The sequence below is a fragment of the Nymphalis io genome, chromosome 11, assembly GCF_905147045.1.
Source record: "Nymphalis io chromosome 11, ilAglIoxx1.1, whole genome shotgun sequence".
Lineage (NCBI taxonomy): Eukaryota > Metazoa > Arthropoda > Insecta > Lepidoptera > Nymphalidae > Nymphalis > Nymphalis io.
Window position 1 is genome coordinate 4,876,976 of NC_065898.1, and position 26,224 is coordinate 4,903,199.

Genomic DNA, 26,224 nt, shown 5'->3' on the forward strand with positions numbered 1-26,224 from the left:
ACAAGAAACAAATTGTCACAAATGGTATATTTAATAATAGATACAAAAGGTGTAAAATATAAATCTATTTATTACAATGGACGGAACATTCAGTCTTAATTATTTCTATATATAATACATACATAATTGTTTACAAGCTCTAATACTTAATTTACAAACAAAAAATATTAGGAAGTAATATGAGAATTTTATAGCTTAACATGATATATTATAAAAAGTCAAAGTTAACAAGTCAAAATTTAATTTCCTTCCGTGCGTTTCGTTAAAAGTGAGGAACCTTTTGAGAGATATTACATATTGAAATGCTTCACTAGTAAAAAAATGTTAATTGTGCTTCAAAAATATTGAACATTTTCGAATGATATACCTTATTTAATTTATACCAAATGTCAGGTATATTATATTTGTATTGCTATTCAAAATAATAAGAGTGAAAAATATTATAATCTAAGTTTGAGAGAGTGCATGTAAGCTGGTCAAATGATTTTCACTTATTTATTAACCATTTAATAATGAAATGTAATTAATAAATATATTTATTAAATGTAAAAGATGTTTACATCAATAAGTTTTCATTATTGTATGTGTATTATTGAAATATAACACTTTCTTATTATATAACTCTATGCTAATAATTAAGGCAATGGTTGAGGCAATGATTAATTTTCAGAACAATCTCAACATGTCTTAATTATCAGTTAATCTAATTTGTGTGTAGCTAATTATTATCAATTAAAATATGATTCTTACTGAAATATAACAATAAAAAAGTATAATAATATAAAAATGAGATTCACATTTTAAAAAGAGGAAGTAGTTGAAAAATCATATTGCTTTGGATAATCAACTAGACTAAGGATAGACAAAACAAATAAAAATGGCTAATAAAGATTTTTATGTCACGGATAATTTAACAATTTCATTATTATTGTTAATTCATTTCATAACAGATTATAAAAATGTAATGTGAATCTGTGATCAAAATTAATTAAAATCATGAACTTTTAAAATAAATAAGTACCAATGACATGAAAGTTAATAATGGCAAAGGATTTATCAATGATGATGAATTACATCCATCTTTACTGTTGCAAGTACAGTATTCTAGAAATATATTATAGGTTCCTGTCCTCATTAAACAAAACCTTTCATCTCCTTGTATTCCAACTTCACCCAAATAAGCACAGTCTCTGAAATAACGCCATTCTCCGTTTACTGTAACACAAAATATTCATATTATAAATAGCTTAATGAAATTTAAAGTATTTAAAGTAAATTTAAAATGAATAATGATCTATGAGTTGAATTATGGTCCACCTGATAGATATTGCCCCTGATTAGTGTCACTTTAGAAAGCGCAAGTATACAAAGACAGTTCACACACACATTCCGATTGGGACAGGAAATCTGACATAAGCATTAAGAAACACAGAACTATCAATTTTGCATGCTTTAAGCTAACTTCCAAATAGAATTTAAATGGAGAAATTAAACTTTATAATTATTACCATGCATAATTATTTATTGTACTGATTTGATAAATGAAGACAAGACTTAAAGAGTGCCGACCTTACTGATTAAGAAACATCAAATTAAATGTATTTTGTTGAAGTAAGCTTTCCAATGAAGCATTTTAGAATTGCCACTTATTTAACTCTACTAATGACCGAAACATTCTGTCTAACAAAAAGTAACACTTGACCCACTAAGTAGTTTTATTAATTGTTTTATAATCACTATTTATTATCACTATTTTTTTATCATAAGTAAAAGTGGTTTGCTCTTCACAAAAGTCATAACAACAATATAGTTTTGTTAATTACTTTTAATAATCTGGTTGGTTGGTATGGTTAGGCTAATTAATACATATTCATAGATTTTACTAACTATCGCACCAACTATCCGCTTATAGTCCAAGGACTGATTGCAGATGAAAACATAACAAAAAAAATCATAGATTTTAAAAAGAAACTATATTTGCAATTCAATTCAAAATATATCTATTTAATAAAGTTTTATTGTCGCTTGTAATTTTTACTTTCTTACCTTTTTGTCTTATTTTTCGGCACATGCTTGGTCGTAAGCCTGGTAAATGTGACAATCCTTTTTCTTGTACACAATCAGTTATGGGAACAGTACTGTTATCGAAAGGATCTGCACATTTTGGATCATTATTTGATCTGCAGTTCCAACATTTTATTGATAAAACTGAAAAAAAACATTTTAAATAAAAACCGCTTTGGGCGTGCCCTCGACTGTTTAATTGTTTAAGTTATAAGTTACTAGTACCATTCGAAACAGTATTTAATAAAATGAATAAACAAATGAAATTTTTCAAATACGGAAACATTATTTACTTAAAAAATAAAATGAATAACAAATTGTAGAATAAAGACCGTATTATTAGAAAAATTAACAGATACAACTTTAGATTTTACGTTTGTGAGTTTGATGTAACAGGTATTTTTTTAAGTTAGTATAGTAGTGATGAGCCTTAGCGATTTCAAAATCGGAGTAATAAGCAAAAAACATTTATATTGTTTTAAGTTTCATATTAGTAAATAATATGAAAATTAGTTCCTATGAGGAATAAATTTCGATCATATGTCCATAAAATATATTAAAAAAAATCTTGATAATGTAAAAATAAATATAGTATTAAACTAAAAGTGAAAAATATGTAAATGGCTTTTTATTAAAATAATAGTAACGATTTATCATATTATAGATTTGTTCAATTCTAGGCTGTAGTTGACGGTTAGCTAAAGAGTAAATAAAATACATCCGGCAGCACTAGTTGTTGTTTGGGTGTGTTCAATCTCAACTGACATCTTCAGTTATTAATCTTGCTCTTTTAAAACTAAATATTTTATTATATTATAACGTGCTGAATTTTCATTGATAAACCTTAACTAGTACCTTTATAAAAAATAATCGAATATATAGTGTATATAAAATGAATATTAAGTCAATTATATTATTCTTTTTATACATTACTCCTACAGGTAAAATAAAACAATGTGAAAAGTTCTAATATAAAACTTGAGTGAAAACTAACGCGCATATTTGTACTATTGCAGTTTTCTGCGTGAGATGTTATCAATGTGCGTCGTCGCAAAATTTAATAGAAGATACATGTGGGGCTTACAAAAGATTCGACACAGATAGTCATATTGCAGTAGAATGCGGCAGTGATGAATCCCATATACCTGGATCATTTTGTGTAAAGCTCACGCAGCAAGGACCCAAAGGATTTATATGTAAGCCAACGAATTATTGTAATTATCTTATGGCTGATCTTTTGAAATTTCAATTAAGGCTTCAATAAAAAGTAAAGTAACAGCATGTAAATAATCCACTGCTAGACTAAGGCGCCCTATTCGTCTGACGACATTTTTGTTTTTTATGTTTTGAATAAGCAGATGGGCAAATGGACCACCTGATGGTAAGTGGTCACCACCAATGATGTACATGTTGATGATGTAAGAAATATTAACCATTCCTTGGTCATCAACCTTGTGAACTAAGATGTTATGTTACTGGTGCCTGTAGTTATAATATGGTATAGAGTGACTCACTCACCCTTATAATGATTTAAAATCAATATGATCCATGTGCATGTTGCTTTGTAATCAATATTCAATATAGCTTCCTTGCTATTTATATTAATGGTCACTGCACTGCATAAAATAAATTACTTTCTTTTATTCATTATTATTTTCTAAATTAATATTTATGGGGTTACTTTGTATAAATTCATTAATATTTTAAATTCCTATAGTATAAATATAGATTTTATATCATAAACAATAAATACATGATTATTTATTTTCAACTTCTAGGGGATGGTCGCTGGCGTCAAGTGATCAGGCGTTGTGCATCGGTCTCAGAGACTGGAGTAACTGGTGTTTGCAACTGGGGTGTCTATGAAAATGGTGTTTACTGGGAGGAGTGTTACTGTTCGTCTGACGAGTGCAATAGTGCCTCATCTATTTATATACACATAGCTCTATTATCAAGTGCTATTGTCGCAGTTATACTTTCGTAATATATTTCAAATGTAATTTTAAATAAGCAATCTGTATTTATATATACTACATAAACTTGACCATTAAGTAAGGCTCATTTTATGATTAATATTATAAAATTAAGTGTGACATTAATATATATGTATATATATTTATAATGTAATATAAAATATATTAGATATATATTAATATACTATTACTACTTCTGTTACATACAATTTCAGATAAACATTTTCCTTCCGCAGATTTAAAAAACGAATAGGTTTTTTTTTTAATTTCATAGTCAGTTATGCTTGTTACGTATCTGCTTTTTCACTTTGAATAAATTTTTTTAATTTTCAATTTAGAAACTAGAATCTCATTGTTTTACTATAAATAGAAGAGGATGCAAAACTTGCAAGAGTGATCTTTTACATAAAGCATAATTATTTTTAGTTTTAACATTTTTCTCAATTAAATCCAATAATATATTTCTTTACTTTTCAGTTTAAAATTAAGTTAAATTAATTACTGTTAGCTTGAAACTGTTGTGACCTTATAATAATTTAACACCACTAGACAAATTAGAGTAATTTTTCATTTATACTTAAAAATAAATGGGTTAAATGGGTAAAAATTATTACAGCAGAAAAATATTTTTTTAGAGAAAATGTTGTTTTTTAAAGATAGAGTTAAGAAGATTTTTGTATGATAGAAGTGCCTTAACTAATTTTTAAAACAAATTAATTAAACTCCATCCAATATGTGATAAGTTTTTCTTTAGATTTCGTAATAGGTTTTATACAATACATAAATGTAAATATAAAAAAGATTAGCTGCTTTTTGAAGTTCAGCACACTTTTTGAAGTTGGCCAAAAATTGGTACCAACTATATAAATTTCATTGTTTTTATGAAATATTGTTGAACATTTGTTAAATAATGTTGTATGGCAAAGGTTCTAATTTGAGAACAATGTAAATGTGTTAATGTGTGAATTTAAAGTAATTTATATAGTACTTAGTTCAAAGCAATCCTTGTAGTTTTTCATATAATATGACCTTACATGATAATATTGTAAATTATGATACATCTATGTTAATGATCATTCCACATAGCTCAGTATTTCTAGCAAATTAATTTATAAGGAATGTTTGATTTCAATTTGTATTTTTTTATTTGTATTATCTGTTTATCATAAAATACAATTATAAATTATCACACGGAGATACTTAATAAAGATATTTTTAGAAATATGTTTTTTTTTATTTAAATATTTTTTTACTGAATATTTATAAATAAGGTAAACAAGGACTATGTCGTAGTAATCTACAGATTTAAAGTACATCAGTATATTGTACTCGGTAACCATACTGAGTATACGAGAAATTTTCATTGGCAATAAATAAATCTCTATTTAATATTTATTAGATTCTATATGTAATATATCCACTATTATGATTTACTGAAATATTTTCTAAATTAGTAATCGCATAGTGGTCGAGATTCGACCACAATTTATTTAAAATGTAGCTTTGAAGGTTATAAAGGTTCAAACCTACATTTAAGGCCGACATATAAAATAATTATGTTTTATTGAAACAAAAAATTAGGCTATTAGAAATATTTATAATAATTACTATTATATATATAAGTTCTCTAATACAATACAGACGTTGGTAGAATTATTTTTTTTTAAATCATCCGTATGGTATACGCCTCTACAATAATATGTTAATAAGTATTTTATAATATGAATATATTTTATCTGTGAATCTATCCATCTGTCATCTCGGGTGCACATCACGGAGCGCGGGAAAATATAATATATTAAATTAGAATTAACACGAAGTGAAGACGGAGTACTGTGTTGCATAGCGAGCTTGATATATAAAATATGATACATATTATTTAATTGGAATTGAATATTGCAATCAGCATAAAGTAAAATATTACTATGTTGAAATATTAAATTTACATCGCTTTGACCAAGACCAAGCCTTAAGGTACAGCGGATGTAATTGGCACGAGAGTGAACAGTAACTTTTGACAATTACAGCTTAATGATTATATCTAAGGTAAGATTTAAACCATCTAAGCAAATCACCGCGTATACCAAAATTTTTAAGTTTCTTTACTAGTAAAAAATGCGATAATTTATTGGACGCTCCCGAAAAATCCGTGTAAACTACATTCATTTGACCACTGGATAATCCATTGTTTTTGCAGCTTGATGAATGTATTCATAAAAGAGATGAATTCATAAAAACTGTGGATTTTTGTCAATAAAACCATGTTGTTGCTGAATGAAGCAAGGTCTAATAGAAGTTTTTTTTTAATAGAATAGAATAGGAATAGGAAGGCGGACGAGCATATGGCCATGGCCACCTGATGGTAAGTGGTCACCAACGCCCATAGACATTGGCATTGTAAGAAATGTTAACCATCGCCTACATCACCAATGCGCCACCAACCTTGGGAACTAAGATGTTATGTCCCTTGTGCCTGTAATTACACCCTTCAAACCGGAACACAACAATACCAAGTAGTGCTGTTTTTCGGTACAATATCTGATGTGTGGGTGTTACCTACCCAGACGAGCTTGCACAAAGCTCTACCACCAGTAAAATATTACATAATAAATATTTTTTCAAATAATTTTGCTATAGTTTTAAGTTTTGGTCTATGATTTTGAACGTTATGCTTGTCGTCAGATTTGAAATATGCGATTTTCCAGATCTTGAATTTTACCAGTACTGAGAAAATTTAAATAGAATGAACATAGGTTGAGCTACGGACTTACGGCAAGTTTTTAAGAATAAAGACTATCAGGCCCGTAGCCTCAAACGGACTCAAAAGAAGGCTGAAAATAATTTTTAATCAAGTTTCATAATCTCAGTCTTTCGAGGAATGTGTGCCATGTAGATGCATGAAGTTTGGTATGTTTGTCACTTCTTAACAAAATTCCAAAATAATTCACTATTATATTTGATGACGTTTTCAGCATTTTTAATTAACATCGTTGCATATAATTTGAATAAGTTTAATAAATAAAACAATGTAAAATCTGGCAATAACTCGAATCTCAGGTTTCCCGAGTCTGAATTTATTATTTTAAACAAAATCATTCTCCAGCTTTTTCAATTAAATAAAATCAACCAATTATTTTATTAAAGTAAATAATAATTATATCATCATTTGATACAAAACCTCGGAAATGTATTTTCATATAAATTAATTGATTGAAATCTCGTCACAAAAATGTAACCCGTTAAACACTTCGAAGTTAATAATAATCATACTAATATAATAAAGAGGTTTTGTTTTTTTTTTTAAAAAACTACTGAACTTATTATTTTAGCTTATAGTTTCAGGTCGGAAAATTTCAAAGAAAATTGTTCCCTTTAAAGTAAACTCTGCCAAATCTAGCAAAACGAAAAAAAACGTTGGATTTGTAGATGTTCGTAAAATCTATGTATAAGTGAGATATTACATATTAAACCTTTAGATCATTATTTAGATAAATATTGATTTTTACACTTTGAAATTAAACTTGTGCAAAAATACGCGATGTTTAATACGGCGCATTGTTGTCAAAACGTTATATTATCTTACTCAATCAACGTAGCCGATATTTTGCAGAGGAGTTTTAGAAAAGGTGTTTTAACTCGATTAATATATGTAACTAAAATACTAGTACCGATTTAAAAAATCCAGCAGTTGCAGTCATTTAAAATTTTGCAGGGACTGTTACGGGACTGGGACTGGAAATATGCTGTTCTTGCGAATACCATAATTTGGTAAAGGAGCCAGGATTGGATTTGAAAAGGAGCAAGCTGTTATCTTCAATGGCTACTAGTAAGCCCATGATTTTGTACTCATTTTATTTGTTACAATTACAAAAGCGTTCACTGAGGAGTAGGTAATTAACTTTCACGATTAGTAAATGAATGCATCAAATTTTTAAAAATGATACTCTACTTACATATAAGTTAATACTTTCACACATTTATCTCTAAAACTCTAACCTTATTTTCCAACGCTTACATGTAAAAATTCAACTATAAAACATTTAATAACATAGTTGTACGTACGCCTTCGTTTTATGTTAAAATATCTATATTCAAATTATTGTTATGTAATTGGTGTATACAAATATACGGCGTCATGTTATTATTGATTTGACATTCGAAAGAAGAAGACACGGCATTGTTTAATTAATCATTAATAAATATGGATAGAAAACAATACACGTTGTTAAATGTTTTTACTTGGTCTTTTACAAGCCCATCTGAGTAAGTAGCACCCACTCAACAGCAATACTTAGTATTATTGCGTTCCGGTTTGAAGGTCGAGTGAGCCAGTGGAACTATAGGGTTAAAGGACATAACATCGAATGGTTAATATTTCTTACATCTTTATTTTTATCTTTATCTTTTTTCTTTATCTTTTTTCTATCGTCTGTATCACGGCGAGTGCTCTGAGGAATTATTCTCTTTTCTATCGTCTGTATCACGGCGAGTGCTCTGAGTGCTCTGAGGAATTATTCTCTCTAATTCCTGCTTCCCCCTTCCTTCTTAAGTCCACGCGAGCTGGTTCTCGATGTCACCGCCTAACTGTGACATCAATTCCATCGCGCACAAAGAAATTTGGCAACTCCTTTCTTTGCCGCACTACCAAAGAATGGAATTCCTTACCAGCTCACGTGTTCCCCTCCTCTTACAACCCGGGTTCCTTCAAACGAGGCGTGAAGAGGCATCTTGCGGGCCGGCATGGCGGGGACGGCTAGTACAGAACATTCTTCCCGACTGTACTGGCCGTCGTCGCGTTTGGACTCTACTACCACTTACCATCAGGTGGAGTGGAGTCATTTGCCATCCCGGCGCATATAAAAAAAAAAAAAAAATATTGTCTATGGGCGGTGGTGACCACTTAACATCAGGTGGCTCATTTGCCTATCCTCCTACCTGTAACATATATATACTGAATGATTAAACATTATTATATTTTTGGAACAAAAAAATATTTACACAGTTTAGTTTATACTTCGATTTCGAGTACAGTTAACTCGGAATTCAATACAATGATATCCTTTCTGGATGTAGAGCTTAATCTGTTATAAGGAAAATTTACTGCATAATCAATATCAATGCTAATTATCGGTATGATCACCTCTCGGAATTATTTAAAAAAATAAAGGTATGTTTTTTGTTTACACCGTGCTAAAAATATATTAATATTTGGTTATATCTTGTTTTATATACAAGATATGAGGTTTTTTTACCATTAATTCAAACCTTGGAGTTTTTACTATTACAATGCAACAAGTAGTTTATTTTGTTTCATTAGATTGCAGGCGTCAAGTAATAATTATTTAGGTTTTATTTGTCAACAGTACGAAAAATACATTTTTTATTGGTTTGTTCATACTATATTTTATTGTTAGGTATAACAGTATGAAAAGAAATAAAAATAGCACCATTTTAAAAGGAATAAACCTTTTTTATTTTTATTAACAATATTAATTTTTGACATAGAAAAAAAAAACAGTCATAAAAATATCCTGTTTCTATCAAAAATCCTTAGAGATAGGGGGAGATAGCAGAGAATTATCGTTAACCGTTGAGCTTTTTCCAAAGATACCGCGTTATCGTTACACATCGTGGAAACTCGTCATCTTTCGCACAATTAAAGTAAATACAGAGCGTAACCTTGTTGACCCTCTCTGACTCACGTGCTTACGCATCGTACCGAGTGAGTGAGATAGAGCTCGGTCGTTGCTTATAGGGTCTGTTTTCACGCTGATTCCCGGTCGAGGCTTGATATTTTCCCGTAGGCTTTACGTCTCAGTCGCCTGAAATCAGCGGACGGGGTTTTGTTGACCGTATTGTCATTTCCCGAATTTTTATACTGAATGATTAAGTAACCACTTGGCGGTGCGATTTGTCTTTACGTAGGAGTGATGTTCACAAAATACAATATAAATTAAGTGAATGGTTCACATGTTTGTTTTGATAAAATTGTGGTTGTTTATGGACATTACTGTGGACTAAAAAGGAGGGGTACATCAAGATAAGGCTAAGCGTAAAGCTGTGAGATACATTTCCTTGGTAAGTGATATTATAAGTGTATTGATTAGTATTTGAATAAAGACGTAAGTGTCGAATGCTGGTTACTAGAAAGGTTATGACCCTTAGCTCAGGGAGGCTGCGAGACGTTACCTAACAGCTTTTGAAATAAACTGCGTCTCATTTACCTGAGATAAATATTTATTAATTTAAAAATATTAAAGGCAATTAATTGCAAAAATACTTAGGATAATTTAGGATTATTTTTTACGATTTTTAAAAACTTTTATAAATATATTTGTATCTATTGACAAGTATAGTACATAAAATAATATATCCTATTTTTATTTTATGTTTATTCCCATTTTAATCAATATGATTAGTATACGACTTCGTTACTGGATTATACCTACTTTGAATGAATACTTATTAATTAATTACTACACAACATCCATACAAATTTGTCTTATAAATATTTAAAGAATTAAACATTAAATATAATAAGGTTTCAATTTAAATTGTCATTTTGATCAATTTACTTAAAAATGTATAAGATTTTCTTTTACAAATCTAAAATTATTTATCTTATTGAATACATGAAGAGCGTATTGGTTTAATGAATCAATCAACTAAATTGACTCAACGCGATGTTAAAATGCGTCATCATTTAATATATGCTTATTTCAATAATAGGTAAATCTTGATTCACTACAAATAATAAAATGTTAATATTATAAACTATTTTAAATGGAAAACAAAGGAATCAACAAAACTAAACATTAATTTATTTAAAATATTTCTTAATCTTAATAATCATTGTTTTGACAATATTTTATGCTGTTTTAATGTGCTTATCATTTAAAGACTATAATAATAATTATTAAATATAATTTGTCCGTTTACCTTTTTCACATTTTGATGAAACAGAATGATCTTTTTTATTATTGAATTACTCTGACGATTTCGTCCTCGGCGATCATTGCCTTGACAGACTCTTGCAGGATAAGTTATTGTGTACAAGTGTCGCACACATTAATTCTAAATATTCCCTTGCTCTCATATCATAATCTGACACTACCAGAAATAGTCAGGTTGAGGATAAACGTTTTTACGTTATTTTCGAAGCATTGAAGTCTAAACAGTTTCAATACAACATTCCGCACTCCTACTAAGAATTACAAAAACCTAATAACTATTTAACTATATTATATTTATTGGCTTAGTCCGAGATTTAAACCCAGAAACCTCGATATCTGCAGTCTTTTAAGCAAGCCACTAAAGCAACAAGCCTTTGTATTCCTCTTAGTTATATATAAATTAATGCATTATGGTAGTAATTTCTCAATGTCATCATGTACTTTCAGACGGCAACAAGTATATAAGTTTTATTCTTATGAGAGCATTTTGTTGATTCATAATGAGATTTACATGTCTTTTGTATACATCTATGTATTATTATTATTTATATATATATATTCAAGTTACCTACCTTTCTGATATTGCGTATTACATTCTGGTTTCAAAGTTGCACCTTTTGTTATCATTAGTAGTTAATATAATCGAACGAAAGTTCACACTTAACACATAGCAATGCTATCAAATATATATGACCTGGCTTAAAATATTTTGCATATTTATTTATATATTTTCTTAGTAAAGCTGAATATAGTGTTGAAACTATTTTATTGTTGTTTGCTTTTTCATCAATCAATAAATACATACTCGTATATATGCTGACATGATTGTTAGTTATTCTACAAATCTACTGAAGTATTTATTTTATTTTGTCTGGGTAGGTTATAACTTCGTTCGCAATCGTTATCTCAGACTGACGATTTTCTTTCCAAAAATAACATTAACTATATCAGATAAATTACGATCATCATGTCCTGCTAAGCGATTTCGATCACGGCTGCCATTCTCAAGACTAGCCAACTGCGTGCCAAACTTGTGCACCACAATATATCCCATTGTGGTGCACAAGTGTGTGCGCAAACAAAAGTGCACTTTTTATTTCGTCACTCCCAACAGGCTGCTACTGTAACTTCTCGACTCTAAAAGGTAATTTCCTTTTTAATTCCGTGTTTGAAACCACGACCTGTGGCCTTTTAAGGTAGCATCATATTAAATTACAATATTAAGAAATATTATATAGTTTATTTTATATTAAAACTATAATCTGTCTTAATAAAAATGACTATATTTAATGGTTTAGGAGTTTTCTTTACATAATATTGCTATTAATAAATGTTAAGGCATTTAAAGTAAGCTAAAATAGGAACGGATGGATCAATTTAATAATTAAGAGGACCGTTAATAGTGTCATAAACTTAAACAAATCCGTAATTATTTAAATATGACGACATCGAGTTACTCTTTATTTGCAACAATTTTAGATTGTAGTAGCGTGAAGGAAAACAAAGCGCAGAAAGCTAATATGTTAGTTGAAATGCCACATGTGTTTTACAGCAACCCTTATTGAAGCAGCGTACTGGAATAAGTTCCAAGCCGTCTTCTGAATGGATTTTCAGGTTGTTATTTTAATTTTATAAACAACTAGCTATCCGTATGTTCGCGCGGGTGAATGTGGCTCTACATAAAACGTTTAAATCGTAATACGTATATCAAACTATTAATATTATTGAACTATACGCCCAAAACTTCCTTGTGAATCACTTCGTCCATTGGTGAAAACCGTATGAAAATCAGATAAGTAGTTTTGAGTTCGCCTTTAGACAGACAGACATGGCGGATTGACTTTGTTTTATAAATATAGCGATAGATACATATAAGTATTAGACTTTTGTTGTGAGTAATATATATGTTGAATTTTTTAATGATTTGTTCGAGCTCATTAATTTATTTTTGAATGAATTAATAACTCTGTTTAATTTATCTAACTTGTAACTTCCACAATAAAATGCATACAAGTTGTAGGTTATTTGCTTACAAAAACATTTAAAGTGCCATTGAAATTCATGCGGGCCGTTAGCTAATTCAACCATACGTGTAGGAAGCTGGACGCTTAGCTACCCGCTACGAACAAGCTATCAGTACAGTGCATTATCGCTTATTAAAAAAAGAAACTTCTAGAACATGGCGTCTTTTACCAATTACAGTGTTGCTACATAAACCGGCAATAATTTAACTTTAAAGAAATTGTTATATTTCTTCTAAGCTAGCAATAAATTGAATTTGTGTAATGAATTTACGGTTAATTAGAAAATAATGTTTGTTCCTCGAACCTAAAACTCTTCGTGTAATATATCAAATCTGCGACTTACATATTTTCCAAAAAAGCTTTACAGTTTTGTATCCAATATGAAATGCGCATTTCAATCATTTATAATGTGAAGAATAAAGATTTACGTTATTATTAGAATATGAAATATATTTACAATAGCTAACTGCGATTATATCAAACATTTTTGTGTAGGATTTCACACAAGATGAATGAACTCGGTGCCTTGAAAAAAGGTTTTATTGTTAATCTCAAAAGCAAGAAAGCCACACATATGACGTCGTCAAATATCATTCGCAGTAATAATTCAGTGCAGAGAAGAATACATGACATGGCATAAAATCATTGAAATAATATTTACTTTTTAATAACGTAGACTAGCAAAATTTTCAAATTTTTTTACAAAGAATTAAATAACGAAGCACTTTTTGAACATCGTGAGTATGTTAGTTAGTTTATAAAACAAGAAAAAATCAGGATGAGTTATTATTTGAAATTTGATACAAGCGAAGATCTGTATTTACTATCATGCAAAAGTTTATCAAGGGAGAGAATTGGCTATAATACAATATGTAATATTTTGTCTGCTGCTACCGATGGTTCTCGTGCAGGTCTTAAAGATATCATAACACGTTCGAAACAACCAGTACTTTTGCTGGCCGTGCATTGTATTCTTTATTAAATAGGAATTAGGTCTACGAACGCCGCTCCACTAGATTATTGAAACAATCAATAGGGTTAGAAATAGTTCATTGATTGACCGATTAATTAGTAAGTATGGTGATGAAAATAATAGTGATTAAAAATCGGGAGCTGCTGAACATATTTCCAATCTATTTCACTTAGTACTCGACTTTCTTGAAGACAGACAAAACTAACTAAACAAATGCCATCACACTTGACATACCTGCTTAAAATATTTAACGAAGTTAATTTACGATTGCAACATGATAAGTACAAGACAGCGAAAAATTCTTCTATTCGAACTAAATCAAGGTAAACCCACATTATCAACAGTTCCCTAAAATAACGGAAGATCTACTTACTTACTGCTAATACTTGGAAGTTCTTGATAGTAATTTTACGCAGCGTTTTCAGGATATTTAAAATGTAAGTTACCCGAGTTGTGTTTTAGATGCCTACGCAAACTTGGATTCTGAATAATAATTAGTTTGGAAGGGGAATTCTTAGAACTGACGACTACGAAAATTCAATGTAAAATTCAAACATAGATACCTACGAATAAATAGTTTGTATTCTACCTAGATTGTGGACAGATGGGCAGAAAGATAGAGAATTTTTAATCGTATTTTTCGTATTATAATATGGTTGTATGTGGATTCAGTACAGTAGCAAATTTAGAGTCAAAGTAGAGGAATAGACTACACCACTGATCAAGGCGATCTGCGATTGATGTTAAGGAAATTGGAATTTAATAATATCGATAAATTATAACCACTTCATCAGCTTTAACTATATCATATTTTTTTTTAGAAAGGCGGAGCATTTGGGCCACCTGATGGTAAGTGGTCACCAACGCCCATAGACATTGGCAATGTAAGAAATGTTAACCATCGCTTACATCACCAATGCGCCACCAACCTTGGGTACTAAGATGTTATGCGGTATATATATATATATATATATATATATATATATATATATATATATATATACAGTTAAAGTTTATATATATATATATAATTATTATATACAATTAAAGTAAAGTTTTGTTTTGTCAAGATCAAAAGTTTTTGTTTAGAAGGTCAAGAAATGGTTGGGAATAAACCATCAAGTCCAATGATTAATTTTACAGTCGCAATCTTGAAAAATAAATGAACCAGAATAATTACAGGCTCAAAGACCATAAAATTTTAGTTCCTATTGTATGTGGCGCATCGGAGGCGTAAGATGTGGATAACACTTCTTTCAGTGCCCAATATGATGAATTCACTTATATATTCAGGAAATTCATTTGCTTGAGTATAACATGTGTTTTTGTCAAAGTGTCTTAAAAGTCTGGCTAATCCGTTTTAGCTTTTTCTTGCATGTGATTTATTCCGACTAGTTCCGTATCCGTTCCGATATGGTATCCGTCAGTTACCTATCTATATAATAAAATGAAAATGCCAACTGCTATAACGATAACAATAATTCTTTACAGTAATTAAGATACATATATTAAAAAGATATGTCCAGAGGGTGGATCTACCAGTTATCTGTCCGATAGCTGGTTGGAATCACTACGGGTACGCGACCCCGGACTGCTCTAGCTACTAGTGTCACATTCCTGTATCTTCCGTGATCACAGTATCCTCACCCCTCTCCTTGATACGTTGTTTCCCAAAATTATCCCAGCGTCACGCCAAAGAAGAAGGAAAACTAATATTAAACCCGGAGCGGTGCCTCCGTTTAGGCGTAAGCCAGTCACCTGCGGCCAAACCAGCACCACACGTATTGACTCGTCATTCCTGCGGATCCTGCTGGGGAGGAGGAGAGGGTGGCATGGGTACTGGGCAAGCCCGTGTTGCCATAAAGTCGCCTGGCCCAGGCGTAGCAGCATCCACGGAGAGGACACTTCGCTCACCTGTCTTGCAGGTGGAAAACAACACGGAGAGTGGCAGTCACCGGTTATAAGTCAGCACGAATAGGCGTAAGTGAGGACGCCAGGGGCCACTCTTGACAGTAGGAGGATCCATCGTAGATCCATTGATCAGTTACCGCCTGCTTTAAGTCGGGCAGCCCCCGATCAATAAGGTACTGATCCGCCTCAGCGTTAACTTGTTCCGCCTGGGCGAACGGAACACAAGCCTTACAGCTGGACGTTGACGCTGTGACATTAACCACCTGCTCAAAGAAACAAAAATCTCAAAACCCACAACAACGCTGCTTACATGCGCTTTGCGACATGGAATGTCCGAACGATGAGGACAGGCTTCCCGAACACCTACGGAAGCTCCGATTGCGCCCAAAAACTGCGCAAAACTTACAGTATCGACGTGGAGCTTAAAAGGCTCAATATTGATATCGTAGCCTTACAAGAGACCAGAACTGAAGACGAAGGGTCTTTGCGTGAAGCTAACTACACTTTTTACTGGAAGGGCAAGAGGTCCTTGGAAACACGAGAGCATGGTGTAGGTTTCGCGGTTCGAAGCCATCTCATCAACGCCATAGAGACACCTGTAGGCGTTTCCGAGCGGATTATGGTCTTGCGTCTAAATACAAAAAGCGGCTTTGTCACGCTAATTTCCGCTTACGCACCGACGCTTAGTTCAAAACCTGAGACCAAGGATCAATTCTACGGCCAGCTCGATGAGACAGTGCGCAGGGTGAATCCAACTGACAGACTGCATATTTTGGGTGACTTTAATGCCCGCGTCGGTCAGGGTACATCAACCTGGCCTGAATGCCTCGGTGCACACGGCATAGGCAAGCTTAACGACAACGGACAACGACTGTTGGAGTTTTGCTCAAGGCACCAGCTGTGTGTTACCAACACCTTTTTTAAAGGCAAAATGATGCGGAAAGTCTCGTGGATGCACCCTCGATCTAAACACTGGCACCAATTAGACCTTGCTCTAACAAGAAGGAGGGATCTACGGGAAACACTCCACATGCGGGCGTTTCACAGTGCCGATTGCGACACCGATCACAGCCTCGTCGCTACTAAAGTCCGACTTGTCCCTAGAAGAGTCCATTCTTCCAAGCCACTCGGTCGAAAAAAGATAAATCTTTTCAAGACTCGTGACATCGAAGTAGTGGAGTCATTTGGGGAACTCGTCCGCGAAGAAGTTGCAACTTGGGATAGTACGGCATCAACGCGAGTCGAATGGGAAAAAGTCAAGTCTCTTCTCACTTACACTGCAGGCAAGATTTTTGGTTATCAAAAGGCAAAATCTTACGACTGGTTTCAAGAAAACGAGAAGCACTTACTTCCCTTGATTGACTCGAAACGCCAAGCCGCTTTAAATTTTCGCCTTAACCCTTGCGATACGACGCGTAAAGATCTCACGAAGGCAAAAGCCTCACTCCAGCGTAGCACGCGCTTCTTTGTAAATGCGTATTGGACAGAGCTTTGCCAAAGCATCCAAGCGTGCGCAAACGCGGGGGATATTGGCGGGGTGTACGCGGGCATCAAAAGAGCTCTTGGACCTACTCCAAAAAAGACGGCACCTCTCAAGGAAACCGACGGTTCTGTTATAACAGACAGCACCCGTCAGATGGCAAGATGGGTAGAATACTACAAGGGGCTCTACTCGTGCCCAGTGGATATTCAGCCAGAAGCAATGGAGCTTGTCCCGAATCTGGCAACTTGGCACGAGCTAGACGTTGCACCCACAGTAGAGGAACTTTATCTGGCCGTCAAGAAGCTCAAATGTGGAAAGAGCCCCGGAAAAGACGATGTTGTCACCGAAGTCGTCAAGCTTGAGTGCCTCTTGCCCATCCTTCATAACCACCTGGCTAAGTGCTGGGAAGAAAACTACGTCCCTCAGGATATGCGAGATGCTAACATCGTCACTCTTTATAAAGGCAAAGGCGATCGTGGCGACTGCAACTGTTACCGCGGAATATCTCTTCTTAGCATCGTCGGTAAAGCCTTTGCCAGGGCCATTTTAGGCAAACTACAAAGGCTCGCCGACCGCGTATACCCTGAGGCACAATGTGGTTTTAGGTCCCAACGGTCAACTGTCGACATGATATTTTCACTCAGACAGCTACAAGAAAAGTGTAGGGAGCAACATACCCCCCTAGTCATTGCATTTGTAGACCTAAATAAGGCTTTTGACTCCGTGAGCAGAGAGGGGTTGTACTCGGTTCTTGTCAGAATTGGATGCCCCCCAAAACTCCTAAGGATAGTGCAATCGTTCCACGAAGGTATGGAAGTTACCGTCCTGCACAATGGCAACGCATCCACGCCATTCGACGTACGCCGTGGTGTTCGTCAAGGTTGTGCACTGGCCCCCACCTTGTTCGGAATATTCTTCTCAGTGCTTCTGAAGGTTGCTTTTGGAGATGAACAGCAAGGCGTCCACTTACACACGCGAACCGATGGTAGGCTGTACAACATCTCAATGCTCAAGTGCAAACGCTACAGGGAGGACCTATTTGTAGATAGTCTCCTCTTCGCTGACGACGCTGCCTTCGTTGCTCATGACCAAGCTCAACTCCAGAGTCTAATGGACAAATTTGCCAGAGCGTGCGACCTCTTTTCAATGTCCATAAACTGCAAGAAGACCGTTATTTTAGCGCAAGGATGTTTAGCAACCAGTCATCTTGCTTAACGGCGCACCTTCACAGGTGGTTAACAAATTTTGCTACCTTGAGTCGCATTTGTCGAGCAATCTCTCGCTTGATGCAGAGATCGACTTCCGCATCGGCAAAGCAGCCTCTACGTTCGGGAGGCTCTGTTCAAGGGCTTGGGATAACAGACACCTTACGGTAAAAACGAAAATGCTTGTTTACCAATCATGTGTCCTAAGCACACTCTTGTATGGAGCAGAAACGTGGACAACGTACGCAAAACAAGAACGCCGACTAAACACATTTCACTTGCGCTGTCTTCGGAGCATTCTGGGCATCACATGGCAGGATCGCGTGACAAACGAGTCTGTTCTAGGCGAGGCACAGCTGCCTAGCATCATGGCCATTCTCAAAAAAAAACGGTTACGGTGGCTGGGACACGTGCATCGAATGGAGCAGACCCGTCTTCCAAGGCAAATACTACTAGAGGTTGTGGATGCAAAGAGGTCTGTTGGGCGGCCTATGCTCCGTTATAAAGATTGCGCTAAGCGTGATATGGTTGCGTTTAACATCCCTAGCAATCGATGGGAGGAACTTGCAGAGGACCGTGCCAAGTGGCGACGCCTTATTCACGAAGGTCAATCAAAGCATGACAATGACTGGTTTAAACTACTAAAAGAAAAACGCACTAGGCGTCATGAGCGGGCTTCAAACCCCCGCCCATCTGGGGGTGCATACACTTGTCGGAAGTGCGGCCGGAGGATCCTCTCTCGCATTGGTCTATTCAGTCATGAACGCAAGTGCCTTCGCGATGCCGCTTAAATCATCTGTCAAAGATGCAGAGGCCTATATATATATATATTAAAAAGATAAAAAACGCCGAGTGTTTTTCGTAGGTTTCGGATTTTATTTGCGAAGCGGTCGTAATTTTCGTAAAGTATATAAATTTCGTAAAGTATATAATGTATAAATTAATTAATTGAGCTTTGTACTATTTATATGCATGTATTGTATATTTTTATTTATAAACATAGTTTATTAAAGTTTTTTTATCTCGCTTTATTATTTTTGAATATTATTCGTCCTATTAAATTTCTGTTTAACCTAAAGTTTGTCTGGTAGAGAATGCCTTCAGGCACTATGTATTTTATTCCAACTGTTTTGATAAAGTATTTTAATACGTAAATATATACTTAAAGTATCTTGTATATACCGAACATTAATCGAAAACCAACAAGCAACGAAAGAAAGTTGGCAATTTGAAAAATATATTAAAAACATTAATTTAACTTCACTCGAAAGATGTGTATTTAACGATAAATTAAGAATACCAAACCTTTGTTTTTGATAACGATGTATGTCATAACACAACGTAGGGTCATACTAACGTAGGGTTTGACTGCCTCGTTGGTCTAGTGGCTTGATGGAGAATACGTGTGTAAGATCGGACGCGTATCGACGGCGAAATGTCACCACTGCGGCGCGGACCGGGACACCACTCAGCATACGTTGGAGGTGTGCCCCGCGTGGAGTGCGGAGAGGGAGATCCTGATCCGTGAAATCGGACAAGACCTGTCCCTGCGAGCAATCGCGTCGGCGATGCTTCGCAGGGAATCGGCGTGGAGGGTCGTAGCCTCCTTCTGTGAGACCGTCATGGTCCAGAAGGAGACAGCGGAGCGGGAACGGGAATGGGCCGATCCTGCTCGGCGGAGACGACGACGGCGTCGTCTCGGCCCTCCCATAGCCCAGACGCCCGGGGCTAAAAGATAGGGCGTAACCCTGGGGCCGTGGATGCGTGAGGTGAGGGCTTCGCGTGTCCTATTTCAGACGGCCCTGTGGAGGACGGCAGCCGGGATGGCCTCGCGCTGCCGTACGCACTAGCGAGGAGTGCGGGGGGGGGGGGGTGAGATTCGTCCTTATCAGTTATTGTTTTTTTCTGTCAGAAAATCCTCAGTAGCAGCCCGGAGTCTGGAAGTTGGAAGTGTGTACACTCCCGTGCCTCGGAGAGCACGTAAAGCCGTTGGTTCTGCGCCTGAACTCTTTCCGGTCGTGTCGGATAGCCGTTCCATCGGATTATGAGAGTTAGGGAATAGAGAGTGTACCTGTGTTTGCGCACACACTTGTGCACTATAATATCTCATGCGTAGTTGGCTAATCTCTCTTGAAATTTTCCGCCGTGGCCGAAATCGGTCTAGAAGACATTATTATTATTATCATTATGATGTGATAACAGTCGCTTTCACAATTTCTTGATCAGCTTTACAGATTATATGCTTATATTACAATAGTCCAGGATGTGTAAGGATAAAAAAGAAAAAAATATCGCTAATATAATCAATCACATATAAATATTCGCCAACCGATTCGCCCATACAGTACTATGTTCTAAAGCATCGTACAACACGCCCTGTGTATTTTTTCTTTCGTTTATTTAATATCTCGTAATATTGCCAAAAGTACTGGTTTGAATTGTACTGAAAAAGTAATATTTTGATAATATATATATATAGATATATATATATATATATATATATATATATATATATATATTATCGAATATATACACGAATCGTTTAAATTACAATTAAACTAAACTACAGTTGTCATTATTTTTTCTTTTTTAACAATAAAACTTTACAGTTATATAATAATATGTGAATTTAATAAAAATTAAATGTTAGTCATTAATTTATTTATGATTTTTGACATAAAATAATGTAATCATTTGAAAATTTCTGTCTGTTTGTTACGCTTTCACGGCTAAACCACTGAATTGAATTAAAGGAAAGACATAGGCTAATTTAAGCCTATCATACCCCCAAAACGCAAGCAAATCCGTGTGCGAAATCTAGTTGTTATATATTATTTACTGCAAACATGAAGTTTCTTTTCCTTGTCAACATGGCCATAAAAATATAATGAAAAAAGTAGGCCTAGACTTTTGTTGATCTTCTTTAAGTCCCGTCTTTTTTATTTATTACTCAATTCACATTGTTTATCAAAGTAGAGCATATTCCGATGCAATGTTGCATATACTACATATTTCTTCTCGAATCTCTATTTCGCTGTAATTATTCATACGCAATGGAGGGGTCTTAGTGGGGCAATAGCGTGTATTATGTTTGAAGCGCATCAGCGCTTTGTTAGAATCACAATTACTTGCCAAGTTCAAATCTATTTATGGGATGTACCTACTTGTAATTCACTCTATACCTTAGCTAGTTTCTTACATTTGGGAGTACCTAAATGTTTCAATGAAGTATTTCTGTACGTCTATATGCCTGTATATATTTATATTTTGGTCTCTATTTGATCACAAATATGATTTTAAAATATAATTTTAGTTTGTTTGTCTACTGAAAATGGTCGACATGAAAATACAGTTCTTTCTTTGAACAATATAGTATATTTAATGCTTGCAAATTTCCATGATATTGTCAACATGAAATACTTTGATGGTAAGTGGTCACCAACGCCCATAGACATTGGCATTACAATTGCATTGGCGATGTACGCGATGGTTAACATTTCTTACAAGAAATGTTAACCATCGCTTACATCGCCAATGCGCCACCAACCTTGGGAACTAAGATGTTATATCCTGTATTTATATTGGCTCTCTCACCCTTCAAACCGGAATACAGCAATAATGCTGTTTTGCGGTAGAATATCTGATGAGTGGGTGGTACCTTCATAGACGAGCTTGCACAAAGCTCTACCACCAGTTTACTTAATATACCACCAACACCAGTATACTTAAGAGCATATATAATACAGATGCTTGGTAATCATTAAAGTCGGTTCTTAAAAAAATGTATCTGAACCTTCTCGATTTTTGATTAAAAAAACTAACTAAAGTGATGACGTGTTAGCATGACATCATATTGTATCCGTACGTTCATGACCGTCACCACAAATTTATTATCTATGCAAGTTAGTAAACGACGGGCAGTGTTGTATTTCAATGTTTTTTTTATCTTATTGCTGAAATATACAAATTATTCCGAATAATTTCATTTTTAACTAGCTGACCCGTGCCCACTTCGTTGGGCGGCAAACATTTTTACTTGTGATCGATTGGCCGAACATTAATAAAATTGTCTTGCGTATTTGATATTTTAAATTATATCTTAAACTATGCAACCAAAAAACAAACTGTAAAAGTAAATTTTATTTAAATAAAATGTCCTTGGTAATAAAGCGATTTATTTCTAATTAAATCGACGTGTTGTATATGACAAAAAACCGACTGATAGAACTATATCACTCAATAGATTACAACACGGTGGCTTTTCCATACCTATGTCGTATTATCTCTTTAACAATTGGTCCAAATTATATGCAGTAAAAGGAAAAAGTCTTTTGTTTTAAACACTTGAGACGATAAGTTTACTTAATTTGATAATAATTCATAAATGTTGATAACATGACCAATAAACATGACCTAAGAACTTAAATTATTTTATTAATATAAAAAACTACTTTTTGTGACTTAAATATAAAAGTTAAACATATGCTGTCGCTGACTCTTTTGGAGGCATTATTAAGCTCTACAACTTTTCTCGAGAACTCAATCATATATCTCTCATCGTTAAGGCAGCGTTCGTAAGAATCGTTTTCGTTTGACCGTTTTTCTCCCACTAACTTTGCAAATGCCACTACTACTAAAATCATTTCATTTTTCGGGTTTATATATAGCCTATAGCACTCATAAATGATGTGGCTTTCTATTGGTAAAATAATTTTCAAAATCGTTTAGGTAGTCCAGAGATTACCCTCTACAACATCACAAACTTTACCTCTTTATAATATTAGTATAGAAGTATAGATTACGCACGATGATAATGTACAATTGCAATTTTTTAGTTCCTCACGGCTCAACGTCGGTCACGTTATAGCGATTTTCGTAAGAAACAGACATGTAATGTGATGTAATGTAAATGTAATGTGTGTAGAAGTATATGTATGAAGTATTCACGACATGGATCTTTCACGAAAAGAAAATGTTGTAAGCGCCTAACTTTTTTACAAAGATAATGTTATAAACGTAAGCAATTAATAGTCACTTTCTGCCTTAGATTATATCACATCAAAAGTAAGCAATTTAACATTATTCCCACTCTATATTCGCTTTTGTACCATTTTTAAAATATCATATTATATTTTGTTAATTAACTAGTAGTAATTCAGGAACATATTCATATAACTGATTGTTTCACTCTACTCATCCTTATACAGTATGTGATATTGATCGCTTACATGTAAAAATAGAAAATTCGTGTCACCAGTAAAAATATATCAGAGCATGGATATTTAATAATCGCTCCTTGAACATTATATTATTAATGTTCACAAGACCTAGCGGACCTAATAATTAAATAATAAACGCTCGGACGAACATCCAAGCTTTTCGAAACACAAACGATCGCTGCTAAACCAAATTCAAAACGAACAGGCATAAAATAATGAGATGACGATGTTTTTGAAACTCTCAAAAACAAAGCTGCATTCAATTTTATACCTATTGTTCGTTTTAAAAATAATTGTGACAATTACAATTACTTAACGAGTATTTGAAGGTTTGGATAAATAATATAATTATATTTGGTAAATAAAATTCTAAAATTTTCCTGTACTAAAAACGAAAAAATCTGTTTTTAATTGCGGCGAAGAAAAATAGCTTGATTTATATGTTTGCAATACTTAGTCATTTTCTTTTGGAATTGATACAAGATTGTTTTACTACGAGTATATAAGCAAAGACATCGTGTAGCATAAAAAAATCTCCAATTGTACTTTTCTATTATTCGATAAGTAAGTTAGGTCAGGTATATTCATAAATTGAAAGAATTGCATAATATTTAATAGGTTACACTCAAGTTTTAATCTTGATTAAACATTTTTTTACAAATACATCACCAGTTTTGCATTGTCGAGATGATTTAAAAGCGACGTAGATATATTAATATCCTCAAAGAGAAGTAGTATATCCGGCCATTTTATAACGAATGCTGGTAAAATTATCACATAATAATATGTAGCAAAGCCTAGTACAGCCACTAGATTTCGATAAAGTCTACAAGCCGCGTTATTAAAAAATGAAAGTAGCAAATATAACTTATATTTAAAAGGTGAATTCTTATAAAATTTTGAGGCATAGGTGAAATTTATAACAATAGGGGAAGATTTGGGACAAAATTAACGGAGAGTCGAAAGTAACAAACTGTAGATATGTATACTGACCAAAACAATACGCGCGTCCGTCGAGTGTCCTGTGATATTTCCTGTGCTTGCGACCAACCGCCGCGCAGGAGCTGTTCTGTTACGTTGTGTTATAAAGTGATTTTAAGCTCCAAAATTGAATTAATATTTATTCGTGTTATGTTAAATTTGTAAATAGATTGTCTGTTCCATGTTACGAATGACTTTGGTGCTGTATATTCAGTTTTTAACTGTACTAGCACTAGCTAAAACATGGCTTAGTACTAAAGAAACAAAACACAACGAGGACAAAAGTATCATGACTAAAATAGGAAACTTTCCCACAGAAGTCTCTTTCGCTCTAAGATGCTTAGCGCGAGCTGGTCCAGGATACAAAATAAAAAGAAAAAACGATATACTTACTAATATACTCTAGAACAAAATGCAATTGATGAATAATACATCGAATAAGATACACGAAACCAAGATTAACAACTCAACCAATACTATCAATTACAACAAAAAGCAAGAGAAAGAAATAATACATTTAAAAAGAAAAGGCTAGGCAAGGACTATGAAGAAATATGTTGGACGCAACAGTAACAGTACAGTAACAGTAACAGCCTGTTAATGTCCCACTGCTGGGCTAAGGCTTCCTCTCCCTTTTGAGGAGAAGGTTTGGAGCTTATTCCACCACGCTGCTCCAATGCGGGTTGGTAGAATACACATGTGGCAGAATTTCAATGAAATTAGACACATGCAGGTTTCCTCACGATGTTTTCCTTCACCGTTAAGCACGAGATGAATTATAAACACAAATTAAGCACATGAAAATTCAGTGGTGCTTGCCCGGGTTTGAACCCACGATCATCGGTTAAGATTCACGCGTTCTTACCACTAGGCCATCTCGGCTTGTTGTCGATGTTGGACGCAAAGAAAAGAAGATCTAATTAACAGCAAATAGAAGTTCTTCTGGTGAAGAATTCTGCTTCTGCCTCATTTGGATTATGTATTGATTATAAAAGTGAAAGAACGTGCACAAAAAATGATTTATACTACGTACTGACTCAACTATGGCACACTAAGTAGAATCATAAATATAATTAATGTTGATCTTATTACAGCTTAAGAGTAAGCTATTAAATTATTAAGAAGTAGAAATTATACATTTCTTTTGTAAATTATGAAAATAAATATCTTATGTTTCGTTTTCTCGTCCCACATTTTTTCATAAATAATTTGATTTAATCTTGTGTTTTATTTTTACTGTAGGCTTAATATCACGCAGGACTTTAACGGCGTTACTATAACTTACCGTGCTACTTTTGCCCTTCCCCTAAGGGTGAATTGAACGATCGATATTTATGTTTTCAGCTTTGTTATGAAACAGCTTATATTTAATTATAATGTACATTTGTAGATCTTAGATGAAAGTATTATGGGCGATATTCATTTCATCAAAAAAAAA

The 26,224-nt window shown here is 33.8% G+C and overlaps 3 protein-coding genes across 3 annotated transcripts in view; 2 read left to right on the forward strand and 1 right to left on the reverse strand.

The window, feature by feature from the left end:
* Window positions 1–5: 5 nt before the first annotated feature.
* On the reverse strand, window positions 6–2,456 carry LOC126771886 (uncharacterized). The gene is made up of 3 exons (XM_050492049.1): window positions 2,290–2,456; window positions 2,047–2,208; window positions 6–1,215 (listed from the first exon to the last, which is right to left on the reverse strand). The coding sequence occupies exons 1-3, from the start codon at window positions 2,348–2,350 to the stop codon at window positions 995–997; spliced, it is 444 nt and encodes a 147-aa protein (XP_050348006.1). The 5' UTR covers window positions 2,351–2,456; the 3' UTR covers window positions 6–994.
* A 346-nt stretch (window positions 2,457–2,802) lies between these two features.
* LOC126771887 (uncharacterized) lies at window positions 2,803–5,227 on the forward strand. Its single transcript, XM_050492050.1, has 3 exons — window positions 2,803–3,005; window positions 3,081–3,260; window positions 3,843–5,227. Exons 1-3 carry the CDS (start codon window positions 2,957–2,959, stop codon window positions 4,046–4,048), a joined length of 435 nt encoding a protein of 144 aa, XP_050348007.1. The 5' UTR covers window positions 2,803–2,956; the 3' UTR covers window positions 4,049–5,227.
* A 4,656-nt stretch (window positions 5,228–9,883) lies between these two features.
* Window positions 9,884–26,224, forward strand: part of LOC126771836 (probable G-protein coupled receptor CG31760) — an 83,703-nt gene continuing 67,362 nt past the window's right edge. Inside the window, exon 1 of the mRNA XM_050491967.1 lies at window positions 9,884–10,115. The gene's annotated coding sequence lies outside the window, so the exon portion shown is untranslated. The remainder of the gene's footprint in view (window positions 10,116–26,224) is intronic.